Raw genomic sequence first — 22223 nt, forward strand, 5'->3', positions numbered from 1 at the left:
TTTATATGTTTACACATTTTAGTGCTTTGTCAAAATGTATGGTATATGTCCCCTTTAAAATATCGGGAGCTGTGTTGACCGGTTTCATTTGTTTTGTCCAGTGCTTCACCATTACACAGCACAAGTGTTCTATTCCTGGGCTCTTTGGGACGCAAGGCTAATCTCACCAGTGAGATTTTGAGTCATACTTTATTCAGTTTTGAAAAAAAAAATGTACCCTATGTTGGCACTGACAGGTGATACCATGCCTGTCGGTACATACTAAAGATAGAGCAGAAGGCAGCATATTGCCATTTGTGACACTAGCCTAAACTCATATACTGTAGTAATGGAATGATACAGGTGACAAATAGGGAGAGGAGCTGTGATGGCACAGATATTGGGACCAGGGAGGTTGCACAGGGATCACTATGGGAGAAGGGGCAAGACAGGTGTGTGTGGGGGGGGGGGGCATGTACACATCAGGAAAGTCTTTATACAGTTATTATTGAATTAGACCTCAACCTCAAATCCTATTCATGTTGAACAAGACCTTGGCAGAGCTAATATCAATAGGATTGTTTTTCCACCAATATGGATTTATTCATCTAAGTTACCAATTTGGATAGCAACCCTAAACCAAATGCATGTCTCTGAGTGCTTGTAGAATTCAGTATACCATAACATACAGATGGTAATGAGTTATACAGCACAATTAACAGAATTGATGAAGTGTAGTTATGTGTATACATTTACCATTAAACCACTTTGCACCATCATGGATCTCAAAAGACAAGGACACACCTGCATTACATACACTGACAATCTGTGAATGAGTGCACTTGTCTAGCCACTGATTTGTTTACGTAGCTTTACACAACATATTATTCCACAAAATTCTAGTAACATGATGACACAACATTCTAGTATATTGGCTGTGCTTGTGCATAGAAGAGGAGGCTGTCACTTTACATGCCTTCTTTAATGAAACATAGGGAGCTAAGAGGAATTTGAAGCAAGTCTCCTATATTAGGTGGCTCAGAATGATCAAAAACACTGTTCAGAAATTATAAAATTCCCCTTGCATATAACCGAGTACACATTGTATTTGGTTTTAGGTCTAGATTTGTCATTATAAAGCTACAGTTCACTGCATTCTAAATATAATAGGTCTGAAACCATCATAATGCCGATGATACTGGAGAGGATTAATAGAAGCATCTGGATTAAATCACTGCCCAATATTCCAGATGGTCAGATCATGGCACATTCTCTTTTGGGCACATACACAAAGGGATTTTAAGGTTTGTTTGTTGAAATTCTCACAAATTATGCCACATGGAACCATTAGGCGAAATACCTGAAAAACAACATCCTTAGCTAAACAGTCCTACCTGGCATCGGAAGATTACATGTTCATTAATATACTAATTAACACTAGATTTTGAATGTGCAACAGTAGCAAACTGAGCATCAAATGTTTAATAAACTGGTATACTACTTTCATCAATCCAGATAACACAATTTTCACATGCAAACATGGTCTCTGGCAGTTTGTAAAACTCTGTGATTATGCTTAACATTTTGCATTGTGTCAGCAAATCTACACTAGCCATCCCTCTTTTGAAAAAAAGGCTGGTCTAGAGATGCCTATAGTGTTTATTCCTTGTCTGCTCAACTAAAGGCTTGTGAACCTCTTCATTAGATGAACACCTAACAACCAGAAAAGTTTTTTTTTATAATTTTTTTTTAAAGATTTCCAAATTTCTGTATACATACTGCATCAATTAGTAAACAAAGTAGTAGAAAAAATGAATATATGCAAGAACATGTGCAGTTGAAGCTGATTCCTGACTAGCCCCAACTGCACATGCTCCTGCAGGCTTCGCCAGGCAAAGTCAATTGCGATATCATGTTAGTTTAAGCATCCTCGAGCTTTTGTTTTAACCAATGAAGTATGAAGTACCTCTTTTTAAAAGTCAGCTAATATCGTAAGCAGGGACATTAAAATGGCGAGCTCTAAATTTATAAGTTTTGGTAGCCAGACATTTTTTACTGCATATATCCTGCCTAACCATGAAATGGTTGTTGCAGGACAGCCTGAATCTTCAGTACCTTGTTATTAGCTTATTGACCCTTGATAAACAGTGATGTCCTTCTGTGAACTGGAATACGAAAGTAACACAAATAATATAACATAATACATACAGTATAACAAATTGTAATAATTTTTAAAAGGAGAAAGGTATGGAAAATAAGTTAAGGGTTGGATGGGACAGGACAGCCATCGGGGGTGGGTACAGGAGGCACTGCAGTCAGAAGCCCCATGGCAGAGCGGCCCCCAAGAGACACTAAACTGGGATTTCCAGATCTTCTAAACATGGCTTGAGGGGGAAGTTGTGGTACTTGACTTAATTGGGCTTGCCCACAACAGAGCAGAAGCATGGTTGTTTGCATGCAAACCATTCTACATACAGTGGGGGTCATTTATCAAAACTGGGCAAATTTGCGTATGGGCAGTAACCCATGGCAACCAATCAAATTGCTGCATTCATTGTTCTGCTTCCAGCTGGCTATAAAATGCTAATCACTGATTGGTTGCTATAGGTAACTGCCCATGGGCAAATTTGCCCTGTGTTGATAAATGAGCCCCAGTATGTCTAATTATTGCCCCCCCCCCCCGTGGGGAGTGCCCTGCTAACTGCTAGGAAAGGGGCACCATGATTCCTGATGGCAGCTATAAATGGGACGTATTGTTCTTTGTTAAAGAACATGGGCATATTGACTTAGCACATATTGGTGCAAAATGAAAACTGCACTAGTACAGGAACCTACAAATACATATTTATTATTGTTACATTTTTCAAAATTGATAAACGTTGCTGTTAAGTATTGTCCACCGTTGTAAATAATTTAGCCTTTGCCTGTAACAGCCAAGATGCATTAGAAATGTACTGTACTTGTGTTTTCTTTATTGGTTTTCTACCTAGTGTCCGGTATGACATGATCACAGCTGAGGTCAATCTGTCAAGTATCAGGCAACTAAAGCCCATATGAACCTCTGCCTGTATGAAAGACGTGTTATTCTATGAAAGCCTGAGCAGGTGCAGTGTAGTGACACAAAACACATCAAGATAGGAGGGTGGATACTGGATACACTTAGCTTGCAAATGGCTGATACATATTAGAAATAGAAAAACGGGATTATTACCCCCAGATTCATACTTTGGCAATAATATAGGTGGAAGGGGATTCAGTGGCTTTTTCATTCACATAAAGCTGCACTGTGTGCCTCAAAGCTTAGGTTACAATAATCTTAGAACCTGCTTACATTTATTATATTTTTATGAGCTTTTTCTATAGCTGCTGCACCACAGGTAGTTATTATCCTGATACACTTGTGACAAAATGAAACTTATGTCCATTAAGAACCTCTTTTCAAAACAAACATCAGTTTTTTTCAAACTTGTAAATATTTCATCAGTATTAAAAGTCTGACAACAAAGAAACCTAGAAATGTGATTTTAGTCTTAGCAAATGTATATTTTCTCAGCATTTGCAATTACCCTTCTCAAAAAGAAATCTATTTATAGAGCATCAGAGAGAACAGTGGAAGCAGTCCCTTTTGTAAGTGCCTCTTGTTAAATATTACCTCGCCTGTCTGAATCAAACAGAATTCACCATGAAAATAAAAGCCGTAGCTTGTAAACAATGCAAGGTCCCAAGCAGCCTGTTATTTCTATGTTTATATTACTGTTCAAGGCAATGCTAAGCTTGTCGTGTAAGCTGTTGTAGGAGATTAAGTAATTAGGGAGTATTAAATGCATTTTGAAGAGCTGGGTCATTGAAAGGGAGAGGGAGGGAGGGAGGGAGAGAGGAATCGAGAGAGATAGATACATTTATCTTACTCTGAGCTTACAGGCTGGAAAGGACAGATCATTTCTAAGGATTCTTCTTCAATTGCACTTCTTCTCTTTTTCCTGCTGGACACAGCTTCAATGGGTGAGTAAAAACTGTAGTAATATTTAATATTTAATTTACTGGAAAAAAAAATGCTGTGTCCATTATACACATTTTTGAAGAATAGCATCTATCTATATGGTTGTCTGTGGAGAAAGGAATGAATTAGCTTGAGATTAAAACATTAATTTCTGGGCCAGTTGTACAGGTCACATCTTCTCTCGTCCTCTAGGAAACGTTCTAAAATGCCTTTGTTTACATATAATATCTTCAATGCATGCATTGTGAACTGGGCCAGCCTTGCATTAAGCTGGATGTAAAATGGACAGATGTGTATATATATATATATATATATATATATATATATATATATATATATATATATATATATATATATATAATTTTGCAGTTAATATATATACATGACAGGTAAGCTTAGCGTAAGGTTTGGAGCATAAGGTTTACTTTATTATTCAAGGTATTCTCTGTAAAGCAGAAGAGGAGTAACAATTTTTATTAGGTAAAATCACGCAGTGCTCATTCTAACAAAATACATAGTAGATTTTTTGCTTGTTCTTTAAGTTTTGTTACTGCATCATGACAATGTTTGTGCTTCTGTGGTCCCAAAATTATGAATTAGTAATAAGTATCAAGTAGATATATTTATGTCTCTGGCCTTGATAGCAGCTGTCAGCATGACCCTTGGCCCTTGTGTTTACAGTACTATCTTCATGCCTTCAACTAGATCAGCTCATGAATAGTCACTAATAGCGTGGCACCCTTCTATGGCTGATTTACGAGAATGCTATAAATTATTTTTATTTTAGCATCATGTTAGATATGCAGTATTGCTGCAACTACATTTGTAATCGGCCTTCATTTTTTTTTATTTTGGACTTTTGAACTATTTAGGCTTTTGTTCAGCAGGACTCCAATTTGGAATTGGATCAAAAATAGCACAGGGAGCACCTTCCGCAAATAATGAGACACATGGAATGCAGGGTCAGTGTAATGTTATAGGAAAGAGAAATCATATAACCAGGAGTATGAACTTTTAGCAGCAGTTAGGCAGAGCATCAGAACTCTTTCTAATTTGCAGGTGCCTACTATTTCAAGGGGCATGTGGGGAAGGATGGAAAGGAGTCCCAAGCATTATACTGAGGAATATATATGATGAATCCACTATTTCTGCCATATACAGTTATGGGACTTGTTAACCAGAATGCTCAGGACCTGGGGTTTTCCGGATAAGGGATCTTTCCGTGATTTGGATCTCCATACCTTAAGTCTATTAAAAAATGTAATAAAAACTATGATACTATACTTTAAATAAACATACCGCTATATGCCACCAATAAGGATTAATTATAAATCAGTTTGGATCAAGTACAAAGTACTGTTTAATTATTACAGATAAAAAGGAAATTGTTTTTAAAAATTTGAACTATATAATTAAAATTAAGTCTATGGGAAATAGCCTTCTTGTAATTCAGAGCTTTCTGGATAACAGGTTTCTAGATAATGCATCCTATACCCCTAGTAGTTTGCTGCTATGTTCTAGACCCCTGACTGGGGTTGTATTTTTGTATTTGTATTTGTCTAGACCCCTGCTTGGCCATTTGTTTTTAACATTTTCTTGGACATATTTTTTTTCAATTTAGTTAATGAAGTTTATATTTTATTCAGGGTAAGATACTGGTCAGCCGGCATTAGTGAATGGGATGGTGCAGCAATATTAGTTCTAAGGGAGGCTGTTTCAAAATCTAAAGCTCCCCATAGACGCGACGATTCTTCTTGCCGAACGACCGATTTTAGGGAAGTCCGACTAATCCTTTGAAATTATCGTGCGGTTAGTGGGATTCGAACGATCGTACATCTTACGATTTTTCGGACGACATCTGTCAGGAAATTGATTGGCCAGGTCAAAAAATCTTTGTCGGTCCCAGTGCAATCTATCTATGCTTGCAGGGCCAAGCAGGCAGCTACCCTTTGTTTTCCTGGCAAATTGGTCTTTTTAGTTGATGGTAAATTCGTACGATCGTTCCGAGAAGATCGTGGTCTCCCGATGAGGATCTGATCTTTTAAAAATCTCAACATCTATGGCCAGCTTTACATTATAGTAAGCTGACCAGATCAACCATTTAACTGGGAACAAACCAAAAATCTGAATGCATCCATGTAGTACCTGATGAGAAGGTTGATTTGGTAAGTTTATTTACGAGTCTATCATTAAATTAACTTTTTGAAATGTTAAATACAAATCAGTACTGCAGCAACACTGCACATCAAGGGTTTTCCTCCTGTTCATTTTTATTTTTATTGCATTTTTTGTTAAGTGTCTGTTTAATTATTTTTTTTTTTGTAATTTAACCTCCCTTCTTCAGGGCTTTTCTGTGGAGATACTGGGGTCATACAGGAGTGCCTGGATATAATTCGGTACTTTGTAGTGTTTAAACTGATTTACAAACAAAAACATAATAACACTGCTGGGTATTTTGTCGACTTTTTGTCTGAGTTAAAATACTGAGTTCTCTCACCTGAAACAAGAATTGCTGACGAAGGACAGTTGGGTCAAAATTCCCTGTCCATCCAGTTTCCATGTCACTTATAATGTTAACCAATATGCCTTGTCTAATCACATTGTGGTATCAGGCGGCTCTCCTAACAAAAATACTAAGGGGTAAATTTATCAAAGAGTGAAGATCCGCCACTAGAGTGAAATTCCGCAGCTCTCAATTCATTTCTATGGGATTTTGAAAGGCGTATTTATCTAGTGGAGGGACTTCACTATTAACTTCACTCTTTGATAAATATACCTCTGTGAAAGCTATGGGTCTGATTTATTATGTTCTAGAATTGGGGTCCCCAACAGTTTTTAGCCATGAGCCACATTCAGATGTAAAAAGAGTTGGGAAAAAATGCAAGCATGAAAAATGTTCCTGGGTGGTGCAAATATGTGCTGTGATTGGACATATGGTAGCCCTTATGTGGATTGACAGTATAAAGTGGGCTCTGTGTGGCAGTACACATAGTTTTTAATGTAATCAATACTTGCATCCAAGCCAGGAATTTAAAAATAAGCAACTGCTTAACATCCAAAGGGTTGGTGAGAGCCACTGGTTGGGGATGACTGTTCTAGAACAATGTTCTTTAACAATGCTAGAAGCACACAAACCTGAATTGCTAATAATTGTAAAAATTGCTGTTCCAGGTAACTTTTTCTCTTCATACAAACTTCGAACTTACAAATCCTGTTAGCTTATCTCTCCCTTCTATTGCTGGCAGGTGGCCCTTGCCCCATCCAATTATATCTCCTTCCTTTCTGTGTAAATTCCAATGTCACAGAAATCGTAACCCTATACCCAAGAACCCAGTTAATCTTTCCTGTGCTCTCTGGAATGCCCACTCTGTTTGCAACAAATTCACCTCTATACAAGACCTTTTTATCACCAGTTTCTTCAACCTACTCGCACTTACTGAAACCTGGCTTTCTTCTACTGATACTGCGTCACCTGCTGCCCTGTCTTGCGGGGGCCTATACCGTACTCATACTTATAGACCTTCTCTTCCCGCTGTACTTTTAAAGTTCTTCCACCTGTTCCTTCTCTCTCATTTCCCTAATTTGAGGCTCACTGTATTAGGCGCTTTTCTCCTGTATCACTTTGTATTGCTGTGATATACAGTATTGATCTCCTGGACCAACCTCATAATTTTTTGACAACTTTGCTGCTTGGCTTCTTTATTTCCTTTCATCTGACGCCAATCCATCATATTAGGTGACTTTAATATACCTGTTAGCAATCTTAAAAACCCTGCTGTCTCTAAACATCTTTCATTGACATCCTCTCTAGGCTTATCTCTGTGCTCAGACTCCCCCTCTCACTCCAGTGATAACTCGCTGCATTTTATATTTACTAGATTCTGTTCAATTTCCAATTTTACTAACTCGCCATTTCCCCTGTTTTATCACAATCTGCTCACATTTCAACTCTCACTAATGCCCTCCTCACACCCGGCTATTCCCCAAACATGTACATAACGTGACTTGTAAGCACTAGAAGTGTTGCATCTCTCTTTGTCCTTTGACTCTCCTTACCCTAATATCTCAGCCACCTCCTGTACTAATCCGGCTACCACTGTCTACTACAGCACATGACTGCCCTTAATGAGCTTGCTCCTGCCAAAACTAAATGCACTCGACCCAAACCACTTCATCCTTGGCATACTACTCATACAAAAGCTCTCCAAAGACAATCATGTGCACTTGAGCATTGCTGGCACAAATCCCACTTAGAATTGGACTTCTGGAGCTATAAATCCTATAACACCAGCTTTTCCCTAGCCAAACAAATGTACTTTACTAAACTCATTAACTCCCTTTCTAAAATACTTTCACAACTGTCCCCTAACTTTTACACTCTTCTTTGCCCTTCCCTACTCCCTGGGGAACACCTGGGGCAGAACTCTCTGTGCTCAAGATATTGATGAGCACTTCAAAAACAAAATTGACACCATCAGAAGTGGTATTACACTTCTAAACCCCCTAGACATTCACCGCCATTCCCCATACTCCCCATACTCCCCAGTCTCTGCTGCGCCCCTTCTCCCCTGTGACTGATGAGGAAGTCTCAAAACTTTTGGCCCACTTGATCCTATTCCTTCCAAACTTCTTTGCAATGCCAGTCCCTGTCTAATCAAGGCCTTAACTTAAACAAGGCCTTAAGCTATTTAAAGGAATCCCCAAAATGAATACTAAGGCAACAGTTTATATAAAAGTAAGTGGCATATTAAAAAATCTTACCAAACTGGTATATATAAGTAAATATTGTCCTTTTACATCTCTTGCCTTGAACAACCATTTTGTGATGGTCTCTGTGCTGCCTCAGATATCACCTGACCAGAAATACTACAACTCTAACTATAACAGGAAGATGTGTGGAAGCAAAAGACATGTCTGTCTTTTTTAAAATGGCAATTTTCTTCTTATGATTACCAAATGGCACATACTAATGAAAAAGTATATTATTATGAAAATGGTTTATTTACATGAAACAGGGTTTTCCATATGAGCTGTTTTATTCAATATATTTTTTAGAGACCTACATTGTTCAGGGGGTATAGTTTTCCCTTTAATCTCTCACTCTCAAATGTAATGTTTCCTTCTCAACTAAAACATGCTCTTGTTACCCCCATTCTGAAAAATACTCTCTTGAGCCCTCCAATCTTTATAACCCCCGACCTATCGCTCTGCTACCTTTCATCTCTAAACTACTTGAGTGCCTAGTTTACAACCGACTAACGCCATTCCGCTCTGACAATAACCTGCTGGACCCCCTGCAATCTGGTTTTAGGCAACAACACTCCATTGAAACTGCCCTGACTAACTAATGACCTTTTAACAGCAAAAGCCAACAACCACTTCTCATTACTACTACTTCTTCATCTCTCAGCTGCATTTGACACTGTGGATCATCCTCTCCTCCTCCAATCCCTCCATTCGATTAGCCTTCGTGACACAGCCCTGTCCTGGTTCTCTTTTTACCTCACCTGGGCCCTTTATTTTCTCTCTCTACTTCATTGCTCAGTAAACTAATTAACTTGTGTGGTTTCCAATACCACCTCTATACTGAGTATATTGAGATCTATCTCTCCTCTCTCAACCCAGAGCTCTTAACTCGGGTCTCCTCCTTTCTGTCCGCTATCTCTACATGGATGTCATAATGCTACCTTAAATTTAACCTCTCTAAAATGGAAATGGTTCTCTTTTCCCCAACTAACACCCATAACCTCCCAGAAGTATGTAGGGACCCCTACTGGGTAATCTGCCCTGCAGCTTTAAGGCCCCCACCTTTTTTCTTAGAGTGATCTGCCAGGAGAGAATGACACTCCCCTGCTACACTGCTATATAGTGTGTGTAGGGAGTGGCCACTTCCTCTTTGGCCTGTGGATGGTGATCCAGCTGGGTGTGCTCAGGGGAGCCTGGGCACAGCTAGGCCCAGAAAGGCCCATGTGCTTTGGAAGAAGAAGTCGGGGACCAGGTAACCCCGTGAATGAGGAATAGTTGCACTAGGGCAGACTTGTTATAGTCTCTCTAGGAGAGAAAGGCAGAGAGGTGAGAGAGAAAGAGCAGCTGAAGCTCCAACAAGGATTTGCAGTAAGGGAGTAGCTTCCCAGAGGCTTTATGTGTTGCCTCCAGTCAGGGACTTCAGTGAAGAGGGACTGTAGGGTAGAAGCTGCTTTCCTGACAACTTCCAGGAGGGAATGTGTGTGAATACTGCAAATGCCTAATGGAGACCTTTCCTCTGTGAGAAATGCCTAATGCCTGCAGCTCTGTGTGAGAAATGTGCTATTGCCTCAGCTCCTGCGTGAGTACTAAACCTGTGGTCACTTGCCTCGTGCATAGTTAAATAAACCGTTTTCTGTTTTACTGCAAGAACCTCCTGGCGCCCATCTTTTGTTGTATGCACAGTAGCCTGGGGGGATGTAGTTGCACTACAGCATAGAGGGAACACTTCCACATGGCGAAGGCCCTGACCCTGTTGTGTGAAGTCGCGTGTAACCCATGCTTCTACTGCTAGCTGGACAGTTTAACTATTTGTGTGCTATGCAGCCCAAATAGGTGTTACAAGTATTTATCATAGTTAATGATGTCCGGGTGATTCTGCCCTGTCCTTCAATCCTCATATCCAGTCACTTATTAAATCATGTCACATATCCAATATATGATAATTTATCATCCAAGATGCTGCTAAATTTCTTATTCACTCTCATCATATCACATCTAAACTACTGTAACTCTATTAATTGGCCTTCCCCGCCAAAGTCTGTCACCCCTCCTGTACATAATGAACACTGAATGAATGTCAATCCCTGCACTGGCTTCCACTACCTTTCAGAATATAATTCAAACTGATGACCCTGACATTCAAAGCACTTTATAACTCTGCCCCACCCTACAACGCTGAACTCATCTCTACGTACTCACCCAACCACTTAATACACTCCCCTACTGACCTGCTCCTCAACTCTTCTCTCATTACCTCCTCACATGCTTGCATTCAAGACTTTGTAAGGGCTGCACCCCTCCTCTGGAAATCTCTCACCAGGGTCTGTGTGACTGTCTCTCTCCCAACCTTTCTGCTTTCAAAATATTTCTTAAAACACACTTATTTAGAGAAGCCTACCCTCACTCTGTTTAGCTACCAAAAACAATACTTATCTGGCTAATTTCTGATCTTACTCTCTCCCACACCTGGTGTCTCATTCCCTTCCCCTTTTAGATTGTAAGCTCTTTTGCACAGAGCCTTTCTCACATTTTGTACCAGTACTGGTGATTATGTATGTAACTCTGTATGTTCTATGCATGTTATGTGATTTTTTTTGCATAAACACATTTATTTTACAGCGCTGATCAATATGATATATAATAATAAGAATAATATATTAATAATATATATATATATATATATATATATATATATATATATATATATATATATATATATATATATATATATATATATATATATATATATATATATATATATATTAATAATAATAATAGCAATGGTACTGCTGCTAGTGCTGCATACAAAAACTGGCCTAGCCCTTTGTATTCCATTTTGTGAGTGCAGAGTATTGCACCTATAAACACAGCTTGAAAATAGCACAGGGACAAGTTGTAAAGTGCAAATAAGCATATTTTAATTCCAACATTTGCTAAATGACAACTCCTATAATTCTGTTTATATGGATGCTGGGAATTGTAGCTTAGAAAATAAATGAGCCATGTATTTATATTCTGTATCCACTGTATGGAAATTCTAAATATGGTCAGTTGCAGACATAAGCAGCTAATGTGATATTTAATATAGACTATTGTAATTTCCTGTTAGATATAAGAATACATTTTAGTATATTTCACATATGTTACTATAGATTCCTCATTCTAATCTTGTTCACTTCGGTGAGCAAAACCCTAGAGGGAGTTGTCAGGCACATTTAATAGTTCCTCGGCTGTGAATACTAATTAGGTTTCTACAATGACATATGCACTGGCTAAAATTAGAAAGTCAAATCTTGAGTGGAATATACCCAGGGCAAACTCCGTAATTATAGCTTAAATAGAACTGTAAAACAGTTATGTTAATATTTGTAAATCTGAGTGGAGAAATAAGCAATAGATGCAAATGATCAGCCCGTCTGTAAATGAACACAAGCAGTGCTGAAAATATAGGCACTGGTTGATTAAATTTGTGGGGGAAAAAAAGATATTCCCTGACACACCAGCATAATGAATAGTCTTAGGGAGTGGCATAACTAGATGTTACTGGACCCCACAGCAAAAAAGAAAAACAAAGAATGCTGTGCTAAAAAATATGAAAACCTCTGAGTTTTTTGGACAATTACTAGTGAAAAAAAAGTTGAAAACCTCTAAAAGTCTGAATGGCTAAAAAAAGTGCAATTGTATCAGCGGAGCCCCCTTGACTTCCATTGGGCTTTTAGTTGCCAAAGAGTTTTTCATGATTTTTACACTAATAAATCTCGGAATTTTTAAATTTTAAGAGGAATATAAAAAAACACAACCTTTGAGAGAAAAAATGTGATTTGTGAAAAAAAAAACAAATTGCAAGTCCATTGCAAGATGTGTTTCTTTGCAAAGGGGATAAGCTCTCTGGACAAGTGAAATTATCTGGCAATATTAACTAGGTTTTATGACCAATCAAGTCATGCTGTTCATTAGGATCAACCACTAACTGGAATATCTAGAGCAGTGATCCCCAACCAGTAGCTTGTGAGCAACATGTTGCTCTCCAACCAATTGGCTGTTGCTCTCAGTGGCCTCAAAGCAGGAGTTTATTTTTTAATTCCAGACTTGGAGGCAAGTTTTGGTTGTATTAAAACCAGGTTAACTGCCAAACAGAGTCTCCTGTAGGCCGCCAGTCCACATAGGGGCCACCAATAGCCAATCACGGCCCTTATTTGTCACTCCAGGGACTTTTTTTCATGCTTGTGTTGCTCTCCAACTCTCTTTACATTTGAATGTGGCTCATGGGTAAAAAAAAGGTTGGGGACCCCTGATCTAGAGGCTTGAGTATGAGTGTGTCCTCTCCCCAGATACTGTGAGATAACATGAGTCTGACTACGTCAGACTTATGTTACGTCTTAGAATGTTCTATTTTAGAGGAATTACTTTTTGTGCATAATGGCTAAATAGCAGTAATTGGTGATTTTTTCAAGATACACTGAACAATTTAATGGAAGGGGGTGAGCTTAGTTAGAACATTGTCAGCATGTTCAAGAGAGGCTGCAGGCATTCCTTTTCCTGCCATTGTGCAAAGTAGCAGTTATTCACAGAAATCATCCTTATGCCATGTCACTAGATTCTAAGAAAGAACATTCTTAAAAAATCCTTCAGCCTGCTCCAATTATCTGTCAGCCAGATATCTAGGGCAGACTTCTATATGTTTTCCAATTGTCGTTTCCAAGTCTTCTCTGCTTATTATTTCTCCGTCATTTAGCAGATTTTCTCCCCCCCCCCCACATCTCCTATTTTTCATTACCATACCCAATCTTTGCTCTGTCAGTTCTGTCAGTAAATAACTATGAAATAAATATGAACACATTTGCATTGTTTTAGTTTTTATTGATTGCTTATAACATTTGAAGGGAATATCTGACCCCTGCAAACGAAAGTTCATTTTCATTGTTACAATGCCCTGTATCAGCCACAACTACAGGAAACATATTTAAATTGCAGAATCCTGCCACTTTGCAGTGTATAATTTTATTATCATGTTTATTGCTGAAATTTTTCCAGTGCAGAAGTGCCGTCAGCTGAAGTGATGTCACGGTCATGTGCACAACTCCTCCTGAAGCCATAGATTCTGTGCTGCGCGTGCGCACGGACGTGCTGCGCATGTAAACATTGTATTTTTGCCCACAAATCATCCAAAATTGTGGAAAATTGTTAGAAATCAGGGAAATGCTTAAAAGTGACCAGAGGACAGAGCCCAAAATCTGGTAACCCCCGAAAAATAGGGGGGTTGACAGCTATATATCTACCTTCTGCGTGTATGTCACTATGATCTCAAACTACTGCATGTGAATACAATATACTCAGTGAGTAACTCATTTATATTAAACAAACATCCAGGGCCGGAACTAGGGGTAGAAAGAGTAGGCACGTGCCTAGGGTGCACAGTTGGGGCAACAGGCACGTACCACCTCTGCCTCCTACCCCTAGTCCGGTCCCCTCTCTCCACTCTCAAGAAGGCTGTTTCCAACTGAGAGGGACTGTGCTATTCACACACATCTATTCACACGCATCTGCCTCTCTGCTCATACACGTGCGCACACGCGTCAGAGCATATGAGGCGGTGTAACCGGCCAGGTTGCCTAGGGTGCTTGGCCAGCCTGTTATCTGGAAAACCCCAGGTCCTAAGCATTCTGGATAACAGTACCTCTCCCATCGGGAATGCATTGGTCCCTATAATTATCTAACTATTGTCCCAGAAGTTCAGTATATAAAAGATGTCATTTTTAACCACGTTAATTTTTAGGGTTTAGTTCACCTTTAAAACATTAGCATCAACAATAATTTTTACCAGCCAGGTAAACTGGCAATCCTAAGGCTAGATATGTGCTTGATTGCTACAGTAGGGACTTACAGTATAAACAGCTGTAGGCTTTTTTGGGTTTTTAATGTCATTATATCCAGATCATGTATAGAATGAACTAGACAATAAAGCAATGGAAAGGAAAAAAATTGCTATGAATTTCTCCAACATCTGCTCCATATCTAGATAGAGATGAATTTGGAGCATCATCTAAGAATTTAAAAACTTAAAATAAAATTCTCTAGTCTGTATAATACATATGTCCATTTAGGAGCTGTATCACCTTTTTTCCTTTCAAAACTTGATATATTTTAGACTATTCTATCTCCCTTGATTGGGATATACTTTGTTCAAATGCTATTTAATGTAAAATATCTCATATTTTGTTCATTTATATTACACTTTCATACTTTTTATCATCTGGTGGTCTTTTCCAGGTAGTGGTACTATTGGTACTACACCTGGAAGAGCTTTTCATTATTCAATATGTGTAGTGCCAAACATGTTTTTAGATAAGAGGACATATAACACTAACAGAGCTGTGGTCCTTGTTTATTCCAATGGGATCCTGTATACATAGAGTTTGTAAAGTGTCCTTTTGCTTTTGTTGGTTTTCTCTGGGTAATCTAGTTTCCTGACTCACTCCAAAAACATATAGTCAAGTTAACTAGCTCCTGATGAAAATGATCATAATGTGTATGTGCAAGCTAGGAACCTTCTGCAAACTTCGATGGAGCAATGATGAACTTTCTTAGCTGTGTGTTCAAGTCAGATGTGACTGAAGTATCCTTGAGCTACCACCAGCTTGGACGAGCTTTGGGTAGCTCCAGGCTTCCCACAGATGGTTGAACAGTCACACCAGACTTGAGCCCATTGCATTGGGTGCAACTCCAGAAAAGACTCTGAAAATACTAGATGCAACTTATTTGCAACAATTTGCAAAAAAGACATAATTTTGTCCATTTTTATGCATAATGTGCAATGTGCAGAAAGCAACTTGGACTGGAGCCACAGTTACTATGGAATTATGGGGAACATGCTGAATTATAGGTAAAAAATGCTAAATATTGCAGTTGCCTTATGTCTTCTCAGTTGGTATAGATTACTGCACTGGTGAAATGTAGCACTTTTATAGTAAATAAGACCAGTGTCACACTAGTAAACAACTAGTAGGTGGTTGTTTGATAGTTGTAAGTACTGTTGTTTGGTATAGTAACTGTGAGAATACCTGGTGGTCCAGTGAAGCGGCAGGGATGGTGGCCACTCTTTCTGTGGGGAACCCCACAGCACTCTCTGCGGGGAAACCCGCAGCACTCTCTGTGGGGACACCCCCAGCACTAGCTTCTTCTGTGCGTGATGCACACCATCTTCTTCTTACTTGCGTGCCAATCTGTGAATGACCCGCATCACTTCCAGGTTTGACGTGATCGCTGTACCTGACATCATCGCCTTGGCACGAAATTCAAATATTTAAAGGTGCATGTTCCTTTTTCGCATTGTCCCACGTAGGTCTATTTACAATACTTCATGGGTGCAATTCTAAGTCTAATTAACCTGTTTTTGACCCCCTCTGTCCCTGACCTTGTCTAGTTTGCTGCCTGCCTGTCCTGATCCTAGCCTGTTTCCGACTACTCTCTTGGATCACAATGCTGTACACTGTACTATGCTACTAGTGTGTTCAACCTGTGACCTCAACTAACCTCTTGTCTCCTGATTTTGTGCCACACTGGTCAATTGATATTGTTCCCCGACTGAGCTCCTTGTTTCCGGTTCTTCCTACTAATGTTTGGTTCCCTTGTCTGCACAGAACTCTCTCTCCCTGGTCCTCTCACTTTTAGACCTGGCAGCATCTGAGTAGCGGAGGGCTCCTCCCAAAGCAAAAGGCGGCTGTTATAGGTGAAAGCTTGAGCCGAGGCTGGGGTTTGTTCCTGGTTTGGGATGCTGTACATAACAGTAACATAACTTATCTGGTTGGTGTATCTGGGGAGATCTCAAAATATAAGCTGTACAAACATGCAGGTGCATTTTCACATATTCATTCCTGTGCCACAGCAATAAAAGAAAAACTTGAAAAAAATTTTAATTTTGTTATTAAGTAAAAAACAAAAATATTTGGCTTATCTGAGATATGAGAGCTTTTTCAAACACAAATAATATTGTTAATTCAAATCCAAAACCACTATATTTTGCTGTATTTTTATTTATACAGTCTATGCTGTAATTACATGAAAACAGATGGAACATTTTCGAAGAAGGTTGTTATTGTGCATTATGTGTGATTCTGTTGATTATTCTCAAGGGCCACAGCAAAACATCTGAACTGCTAAGTATTGTATATATGTGATGGGTAGGTGAGGGGAGGTCTTACCTCCAAATTGCACAGTATTGTATTCAACAAATTGATCTCTTGAAAGTCAACACATATATTTAACGTTCACATGTAGTTAAATCTTAAACTGAGGGTAATCTGCAAAAATGTTTGAAATTTGTCCATTTAGCACCAACCAATAATTAATAAACCTGCATTTAGGGATATCCCCTAATGTATCAAAGTATTGGGTTCTTGTTCACATTAACTTTACTTATACATTTAAGTACTGGTATAGGATCCGTTATCCAGAAACCCATTATACAGAAATTACAGAAAGACCGTCTTTCATAGACTCCATTTTATTCAAATAATCCAAAATGTTAAAAATTATTTTGTTTTTCCCTGTAAAATTAAAACAGTACCTTGTACTTGATACAAACTAAGATATAATTAATCCTTATTGAAAACAAAACCAGCCTATTGGGTTTAATTAATGTTTACATAATTTTCTAGTAGACTTAAGGTATGAAGATCCAAATTATGGAAAGATCTGTTATCTGTAAAACCCCAAGTCCTAAGCATTCTGGATAACAGGTCCCATACCTGTACTATATCCTCTCCCATTGGGCATGCATTTGGTCCCTATAATGATCCAATTATTGTCCCAGAAGTCAAATGATAAGATCTGGATGACTGCACAAACTGTGCCTATATAAGAAGTGATACATTGCAATGCCTTGGCTCATATAAAAGGTCTTACTAGGATTTATATACAAAATATGGCAAAATGTCCCAAACAGTTCAAATAGGCCAATATAATAGAAAATGTTTCAATGCAAATTTCTTTGATTATTCCAACTTAAAAACTTTGTGTCATAAATAAGAGAGAGTTTTTGTTGTGGGTTTTAATGCTCTAAGAACTTAATTAAGACATTTCTATATCAAATGCAGATGAGCTAAGTCAGCACTTAAAGTGCCTGAAACTTTGTAGTGGTGAAGCTGATGATGAAAAACAGATACTTCAAAGTCTCAGTGGGATCCTATTGGCTCTTGATGAAGACAGTTAAGTATTATGCCTACATTTGCTGTACACCATTTTGGCTGCTGTGTAGCTATAAACTGTCCTAACGTTTCATTTGCTGTATTCCTAGTGTGTGTAAAATGGCAATAATCTATTAATCTATCAGGCTAATGCAAAACAAGCATCTCTGAAGTGCAGTAAGATTTTAGGAAAAAAATATAATGCCCACCATAAAAGTTCTCTTTTCACTCTATTACTTTTCTTACCATATTCCTACCTGAGATTTTCAGGTACCCTTGTATTTATTTATAACTAGATATACAGTACACTTTTAAACTGCTTGCAGGGGGAGGCATGTATGAGAGCCCCCTTCTTCCACCTGGCCATCACCTAGCTTGCACATCATTGAGCTCTGCACCTCATGCCACTGTCCCCATCACAAGTCTGAAGCGAATGAGTAATAAGAGGCACACTTTTGCTTCCCTTTTTGCTCCTACACTAACACCAAGGCAGTACGGAATTACTTCTTATTTTATTTTGAAAATATTTTATTTGATTTTCATGATAAACAAATAATAACAGTATGACAGCAAATTTTATGCAGATGAAAGACAAGTTATAATCGATACAATGGCATAAAATTATTAAGGAATTACTTTTTAGATGTTTTCCTTCTTAATACAGTAGATATTCATCTATTACATTGATTTTTGTTGTTTTCTTTATTAAGTTGATTAGAAAATCTGTGCATTTTGTTGTTTCTCCTCCTTCTTTACAGTTCAAAACTCTTCAAAATCCCTTATAGAGTGTGACATTTTACCAGATTTAGCCAAAATCCTAACAGCTAACCCAACCTGCACAGAAAAAGCTACCCATGTACTTGCAGAGCTGTCAAAGAATGGTAAGTGTGACATTGAATTTTAAATTGGGAGCTTTCATCTATTTTCTAAAGTATTGCAATATACAACTTATTGGTTCTGCCATATTTCTAACAACAATGCAATTTTTTTATTCAAGAAATCCAATATCTAGTAGAATTAAGTCAAAAGCAACTGGAATTTTTTTCACCGTTCATGCTGAGTGGTTTTTCAAGAAAAACTCAGAAAAGTGTAGTTTCTTTAGACTTAATTCCACTGGATACTGTATATGATGACCTGGATGAATACAAATTTTCATAGACGCATGAAATCCAATGTAATTACAGGCACCACAAGCCAAAAGATTTCACCAGATATAGGAGGTGCAAAAGTTTGTATAATATAGTGAATTGCACGCATTGCCTCTGCAACCTTGAAAAAAAAGTACAATATTTATACAGGTAAGGGACCTGTTATCCAGAATGCTCGGGATCTTGTGTTTACCGGATTAAGGGTCATAGTTTAAATCACCATACTTAAAGGAACAGTTCAGTGTGAAAATAAAAACTGTGTAAATAGATAGGCTGTGCTAAAAAAAATGTTTCTAATATAGTTAGTTAGCCAAAAATGTAATTTATAAAGGCTGGAGTGACTGGATGTGTAATATAATAGCCAAAACACTACTTCCTGCTTTTCAGCTCTATAACTCTGAGCTAGTCAGCGACTTGAAGGGGGGGGGCACATGGTACATTTCTGTTCAGTGAGTTTGCAATTGATCCTCAGCATTCAGCTCAGATTCAAAAGCAACAGATATGACACATAGGGCCCCTCCTCAAGTCACTGATTTGTTACTGCCTGGTAACCAGGGTAACCAGGCAGTGTATACAAAGAGAGCTGAAAAGCAAGGAAGTAGTGTTCTGTCTTTTATATTAGTCACTCCAGCCTTTATACATTACATTTTTGCCTAACTAACTATATTAGAAACATTTTTCATTTTGCACAGTCTATCTATTTACCCAGTTTTTATTTTTACACCGAACAATTCCTTTAAGGTCTATTAAAATAATATAAACATTAAATAAACCCAATAGAATTGCTTTGCCTCCAATAAGGATTCAATATATCTTAGATCTTAGGATCAAGTACAAGGTACTGTTTTATAAGTACAGAAAAAAAGGAAATCATTTTAAAAAATGGAAATTAGTTGATTAAAACTGTGTCTATGGGAGATGGCCTTTTGTAACTTAACATTTTTCCAAAATGTAGGTTTAAGAAAATTATAAGCAGTTGATGTGTTTGTTAGCAGAGAAATACAGTTGGCTTACTGAGATATTACTGGGAAATAAAGGAAGATAAAATTGCTGTTTACATAATAATCTTTCAAAAATTGGTTAAAAATGGGCAAAAGCAAAATAAAGAAGTCTTTATTTTTAGTGTAAAATTTATTAAGGAATTGTTCCTTCAAAGTGGTACAAGGGCAGTGCATAATAGTGATAAAGAAAGAACGGCTCAAGACTCACTGGGTCACTGCTAAATGGGTGCATGCTTTCAAACATTCCTCCTCCAGCACATTAATGGGGAACATCAAGCAGCATTCTAGATTCATTAAAGGAGTTGTTCACTTTTAAATTAACTTAATGAGTTAATGATATTCAAAAAACATTTTGCAATTGCAATTTTCATTTATTATTTACAGTATGGTTTTTGAGTTATTTAGCTATGTATTCAGCTGGTCTACAGTTTGCAGTTCCAGCAATCTGGTTGCTAGGGCCCAAATTACCCTACCAACCATACAATGATTTAAATGAGAGACTGGATTATGAATAGGAGAGGCCCTGACTAAAAAGATGAGTAATAAAAGTAGCAATGACAATACATTTGTAGCCGTACAGAGCATTCATTTTTTTTAGATGGGGTCAGTGACCCCTATTTGAAAGCTGAAAAGAGCCAGAAGAAGAAAGCAAATAATTCAAAAACTATAAAACAAAAAAAAAAGCCATGCAATAGTAAGGAGGGGCTATTTATCAAAGGTCAGGTTTGTGAGGTTTTTTTCTACTTCGAATAAAATAACTATTTTTGCATAAATTTTGCTTATATATGAAAAAATCTAAATATAAAAAAAAGCGATTGAATGCAATCAGGGAAAAACTGGAATACTCAAATTGATCAAGTTATCAATGAAAAAAACCTTGAATACCTCAAACTGATCGAGTTTTCGAGAGCAAACCACCGAAAAAAGGCTAAAAACATCTTCAAGTGGTTCAAGGGACCTCTGCCATTGACTCTGCTACATGACCACAACATATTTTAGCTGAAGTATTTTCGGATTTGGGCTTTTTGCAGCTACGAGGCATAATAAATCCGAAAAATTCTAGTTTTTGGTGAGACTACCCTCAAAAAAAAACACAACTTGACCTTTAATAAATGACCCCCTAAGACAGAGCCGGAACTAGGGGTAGGCAGAAGAGGCAGCTGCCTAGGGCGCAAAAATTGAGGGGCGCTGGGCAGCTACCTCTTCTGCCTACCCCTAGACCAGACTCTACTACTCGCCAGACTTAACTTTCGCTTACGCGAGCGTCGGCGGCACACATCGCATAAGCTTTGTAGTCTGCACACATGTGTATCACGGCGCCCCATCAACGTGCTTGCGTGTTAGCGTGGGATGTCAATGCGCAAGCAACGGGGGAAGTGAGGGCAAGCTGGTCGCCTAGGGAGCCCGGCTAGCCTGGCCCGCCTCTGCCCTAAGAGTTAATTTAAAGATGAATAACCCCTTTAATTGCATGAGATATTAATCAAAAAGGAGAAAGCCTGTGAACGTACAAAGGCAGTCCTGTATTTACTGCCTGGTAACAGCAGGCGCTTAGTACAAGGGTTTCTTTGAGTACTCAGTCAGGCTCACTAATGCTATGTAATTACAGTATATATCTTTTTTTATCCTTTATACCTTGTACTACGGTTTTCTGGGTGACCAACATTGTACTTATGTAGATCTATTTAAATTACTGTTGAGTCAGAGGTTGAGTCAGGAGAGGAAGAATAATAGTTTGGAAAGTGGGCCCATGGTCTAAGGTTTTCTGGTGGGCCCCTGGCATCATGAGTTAAGGATAGTGGGCATACAGTATCTTAAACGGGTTGTTCACCTTTAAATTGCTTTAAATATGATGAAAAGAGTTATATTCTAAGACAATTTACAATTGATTTCAATTTTAATTATCTGTGGTTTTTGAGTTATTCAGCGTTTTATTCAGCGGCTCTACAGTTTGCAAGTTCAGCAATCTGGCTGCCAGGGCCCTAATTACCCTAGCAACCATGTCCTGATTTGAATAAGAGACTGGAATATTAACAATAGAGGGCCTGAAAAGAAAGATGAGTAAAAAAGAAAGTAGCAATAACAACAGATGTATAACCTTACAAAGCATTTGTTTTTAGATGGGGTCAGTGACCCCCATCTAAAAGCTGGCAAGAATCAGAAGAAG

General features: G+C 38.2%; 1 protein-coding gene across 3 annotated transcripts in view; it reads left to right on the forward strand.

Moving 5' to 3' along the window:
• The first annotated feature begins 3861 nt into the window (after window positions 1–3861).
• The window catches only part of LOC108695797 (rap1 GTPase-GDP dissociation stimulator 1), a 46386-nt gene continuing 28024 nt past the window's right edge, over window positions 3862–22223 (forward strand). For 2 of the 3 annotated variants that reach the window (XM_041568948.1, XM_041568950.1), the window contains exons 1-3: window positions 3862–3981; window positions 17821–17931; window positions 18669–18791. In XM_041568948.1, the coding sequence (XP_041424882.1) occupies window positions 3978–3981; window positions 17821–17931; window positions 18669–18791 (238 nt within the window). In that variant the 5' untranslated portion in view covers window positions 3862–3977. The remainder of the gene's footprint in view (window positions 3982–17820; window positions 17932–18668; window positions 18792–22223) is intronic. The other variant, XM_041568949.1, reaches the window with a different exon arrangement.

The sequence above is a fragment of the Xenopus laevis genome, chromosome 7L (assembly GCF_017654675.1).
Source record: "Xenopus laevis strain J_2021 chromosome 7L, Xenopus_laevis_v10.1, whole genome shotgun sequence".
In the NCBI taxonomy this organism is placed as follows: domain Eukaryota; kingdom Metazoa; phylum Chordata; class Amphibia; order Anura; family Pipidae; genus Xenopus; species Xenopus laevis.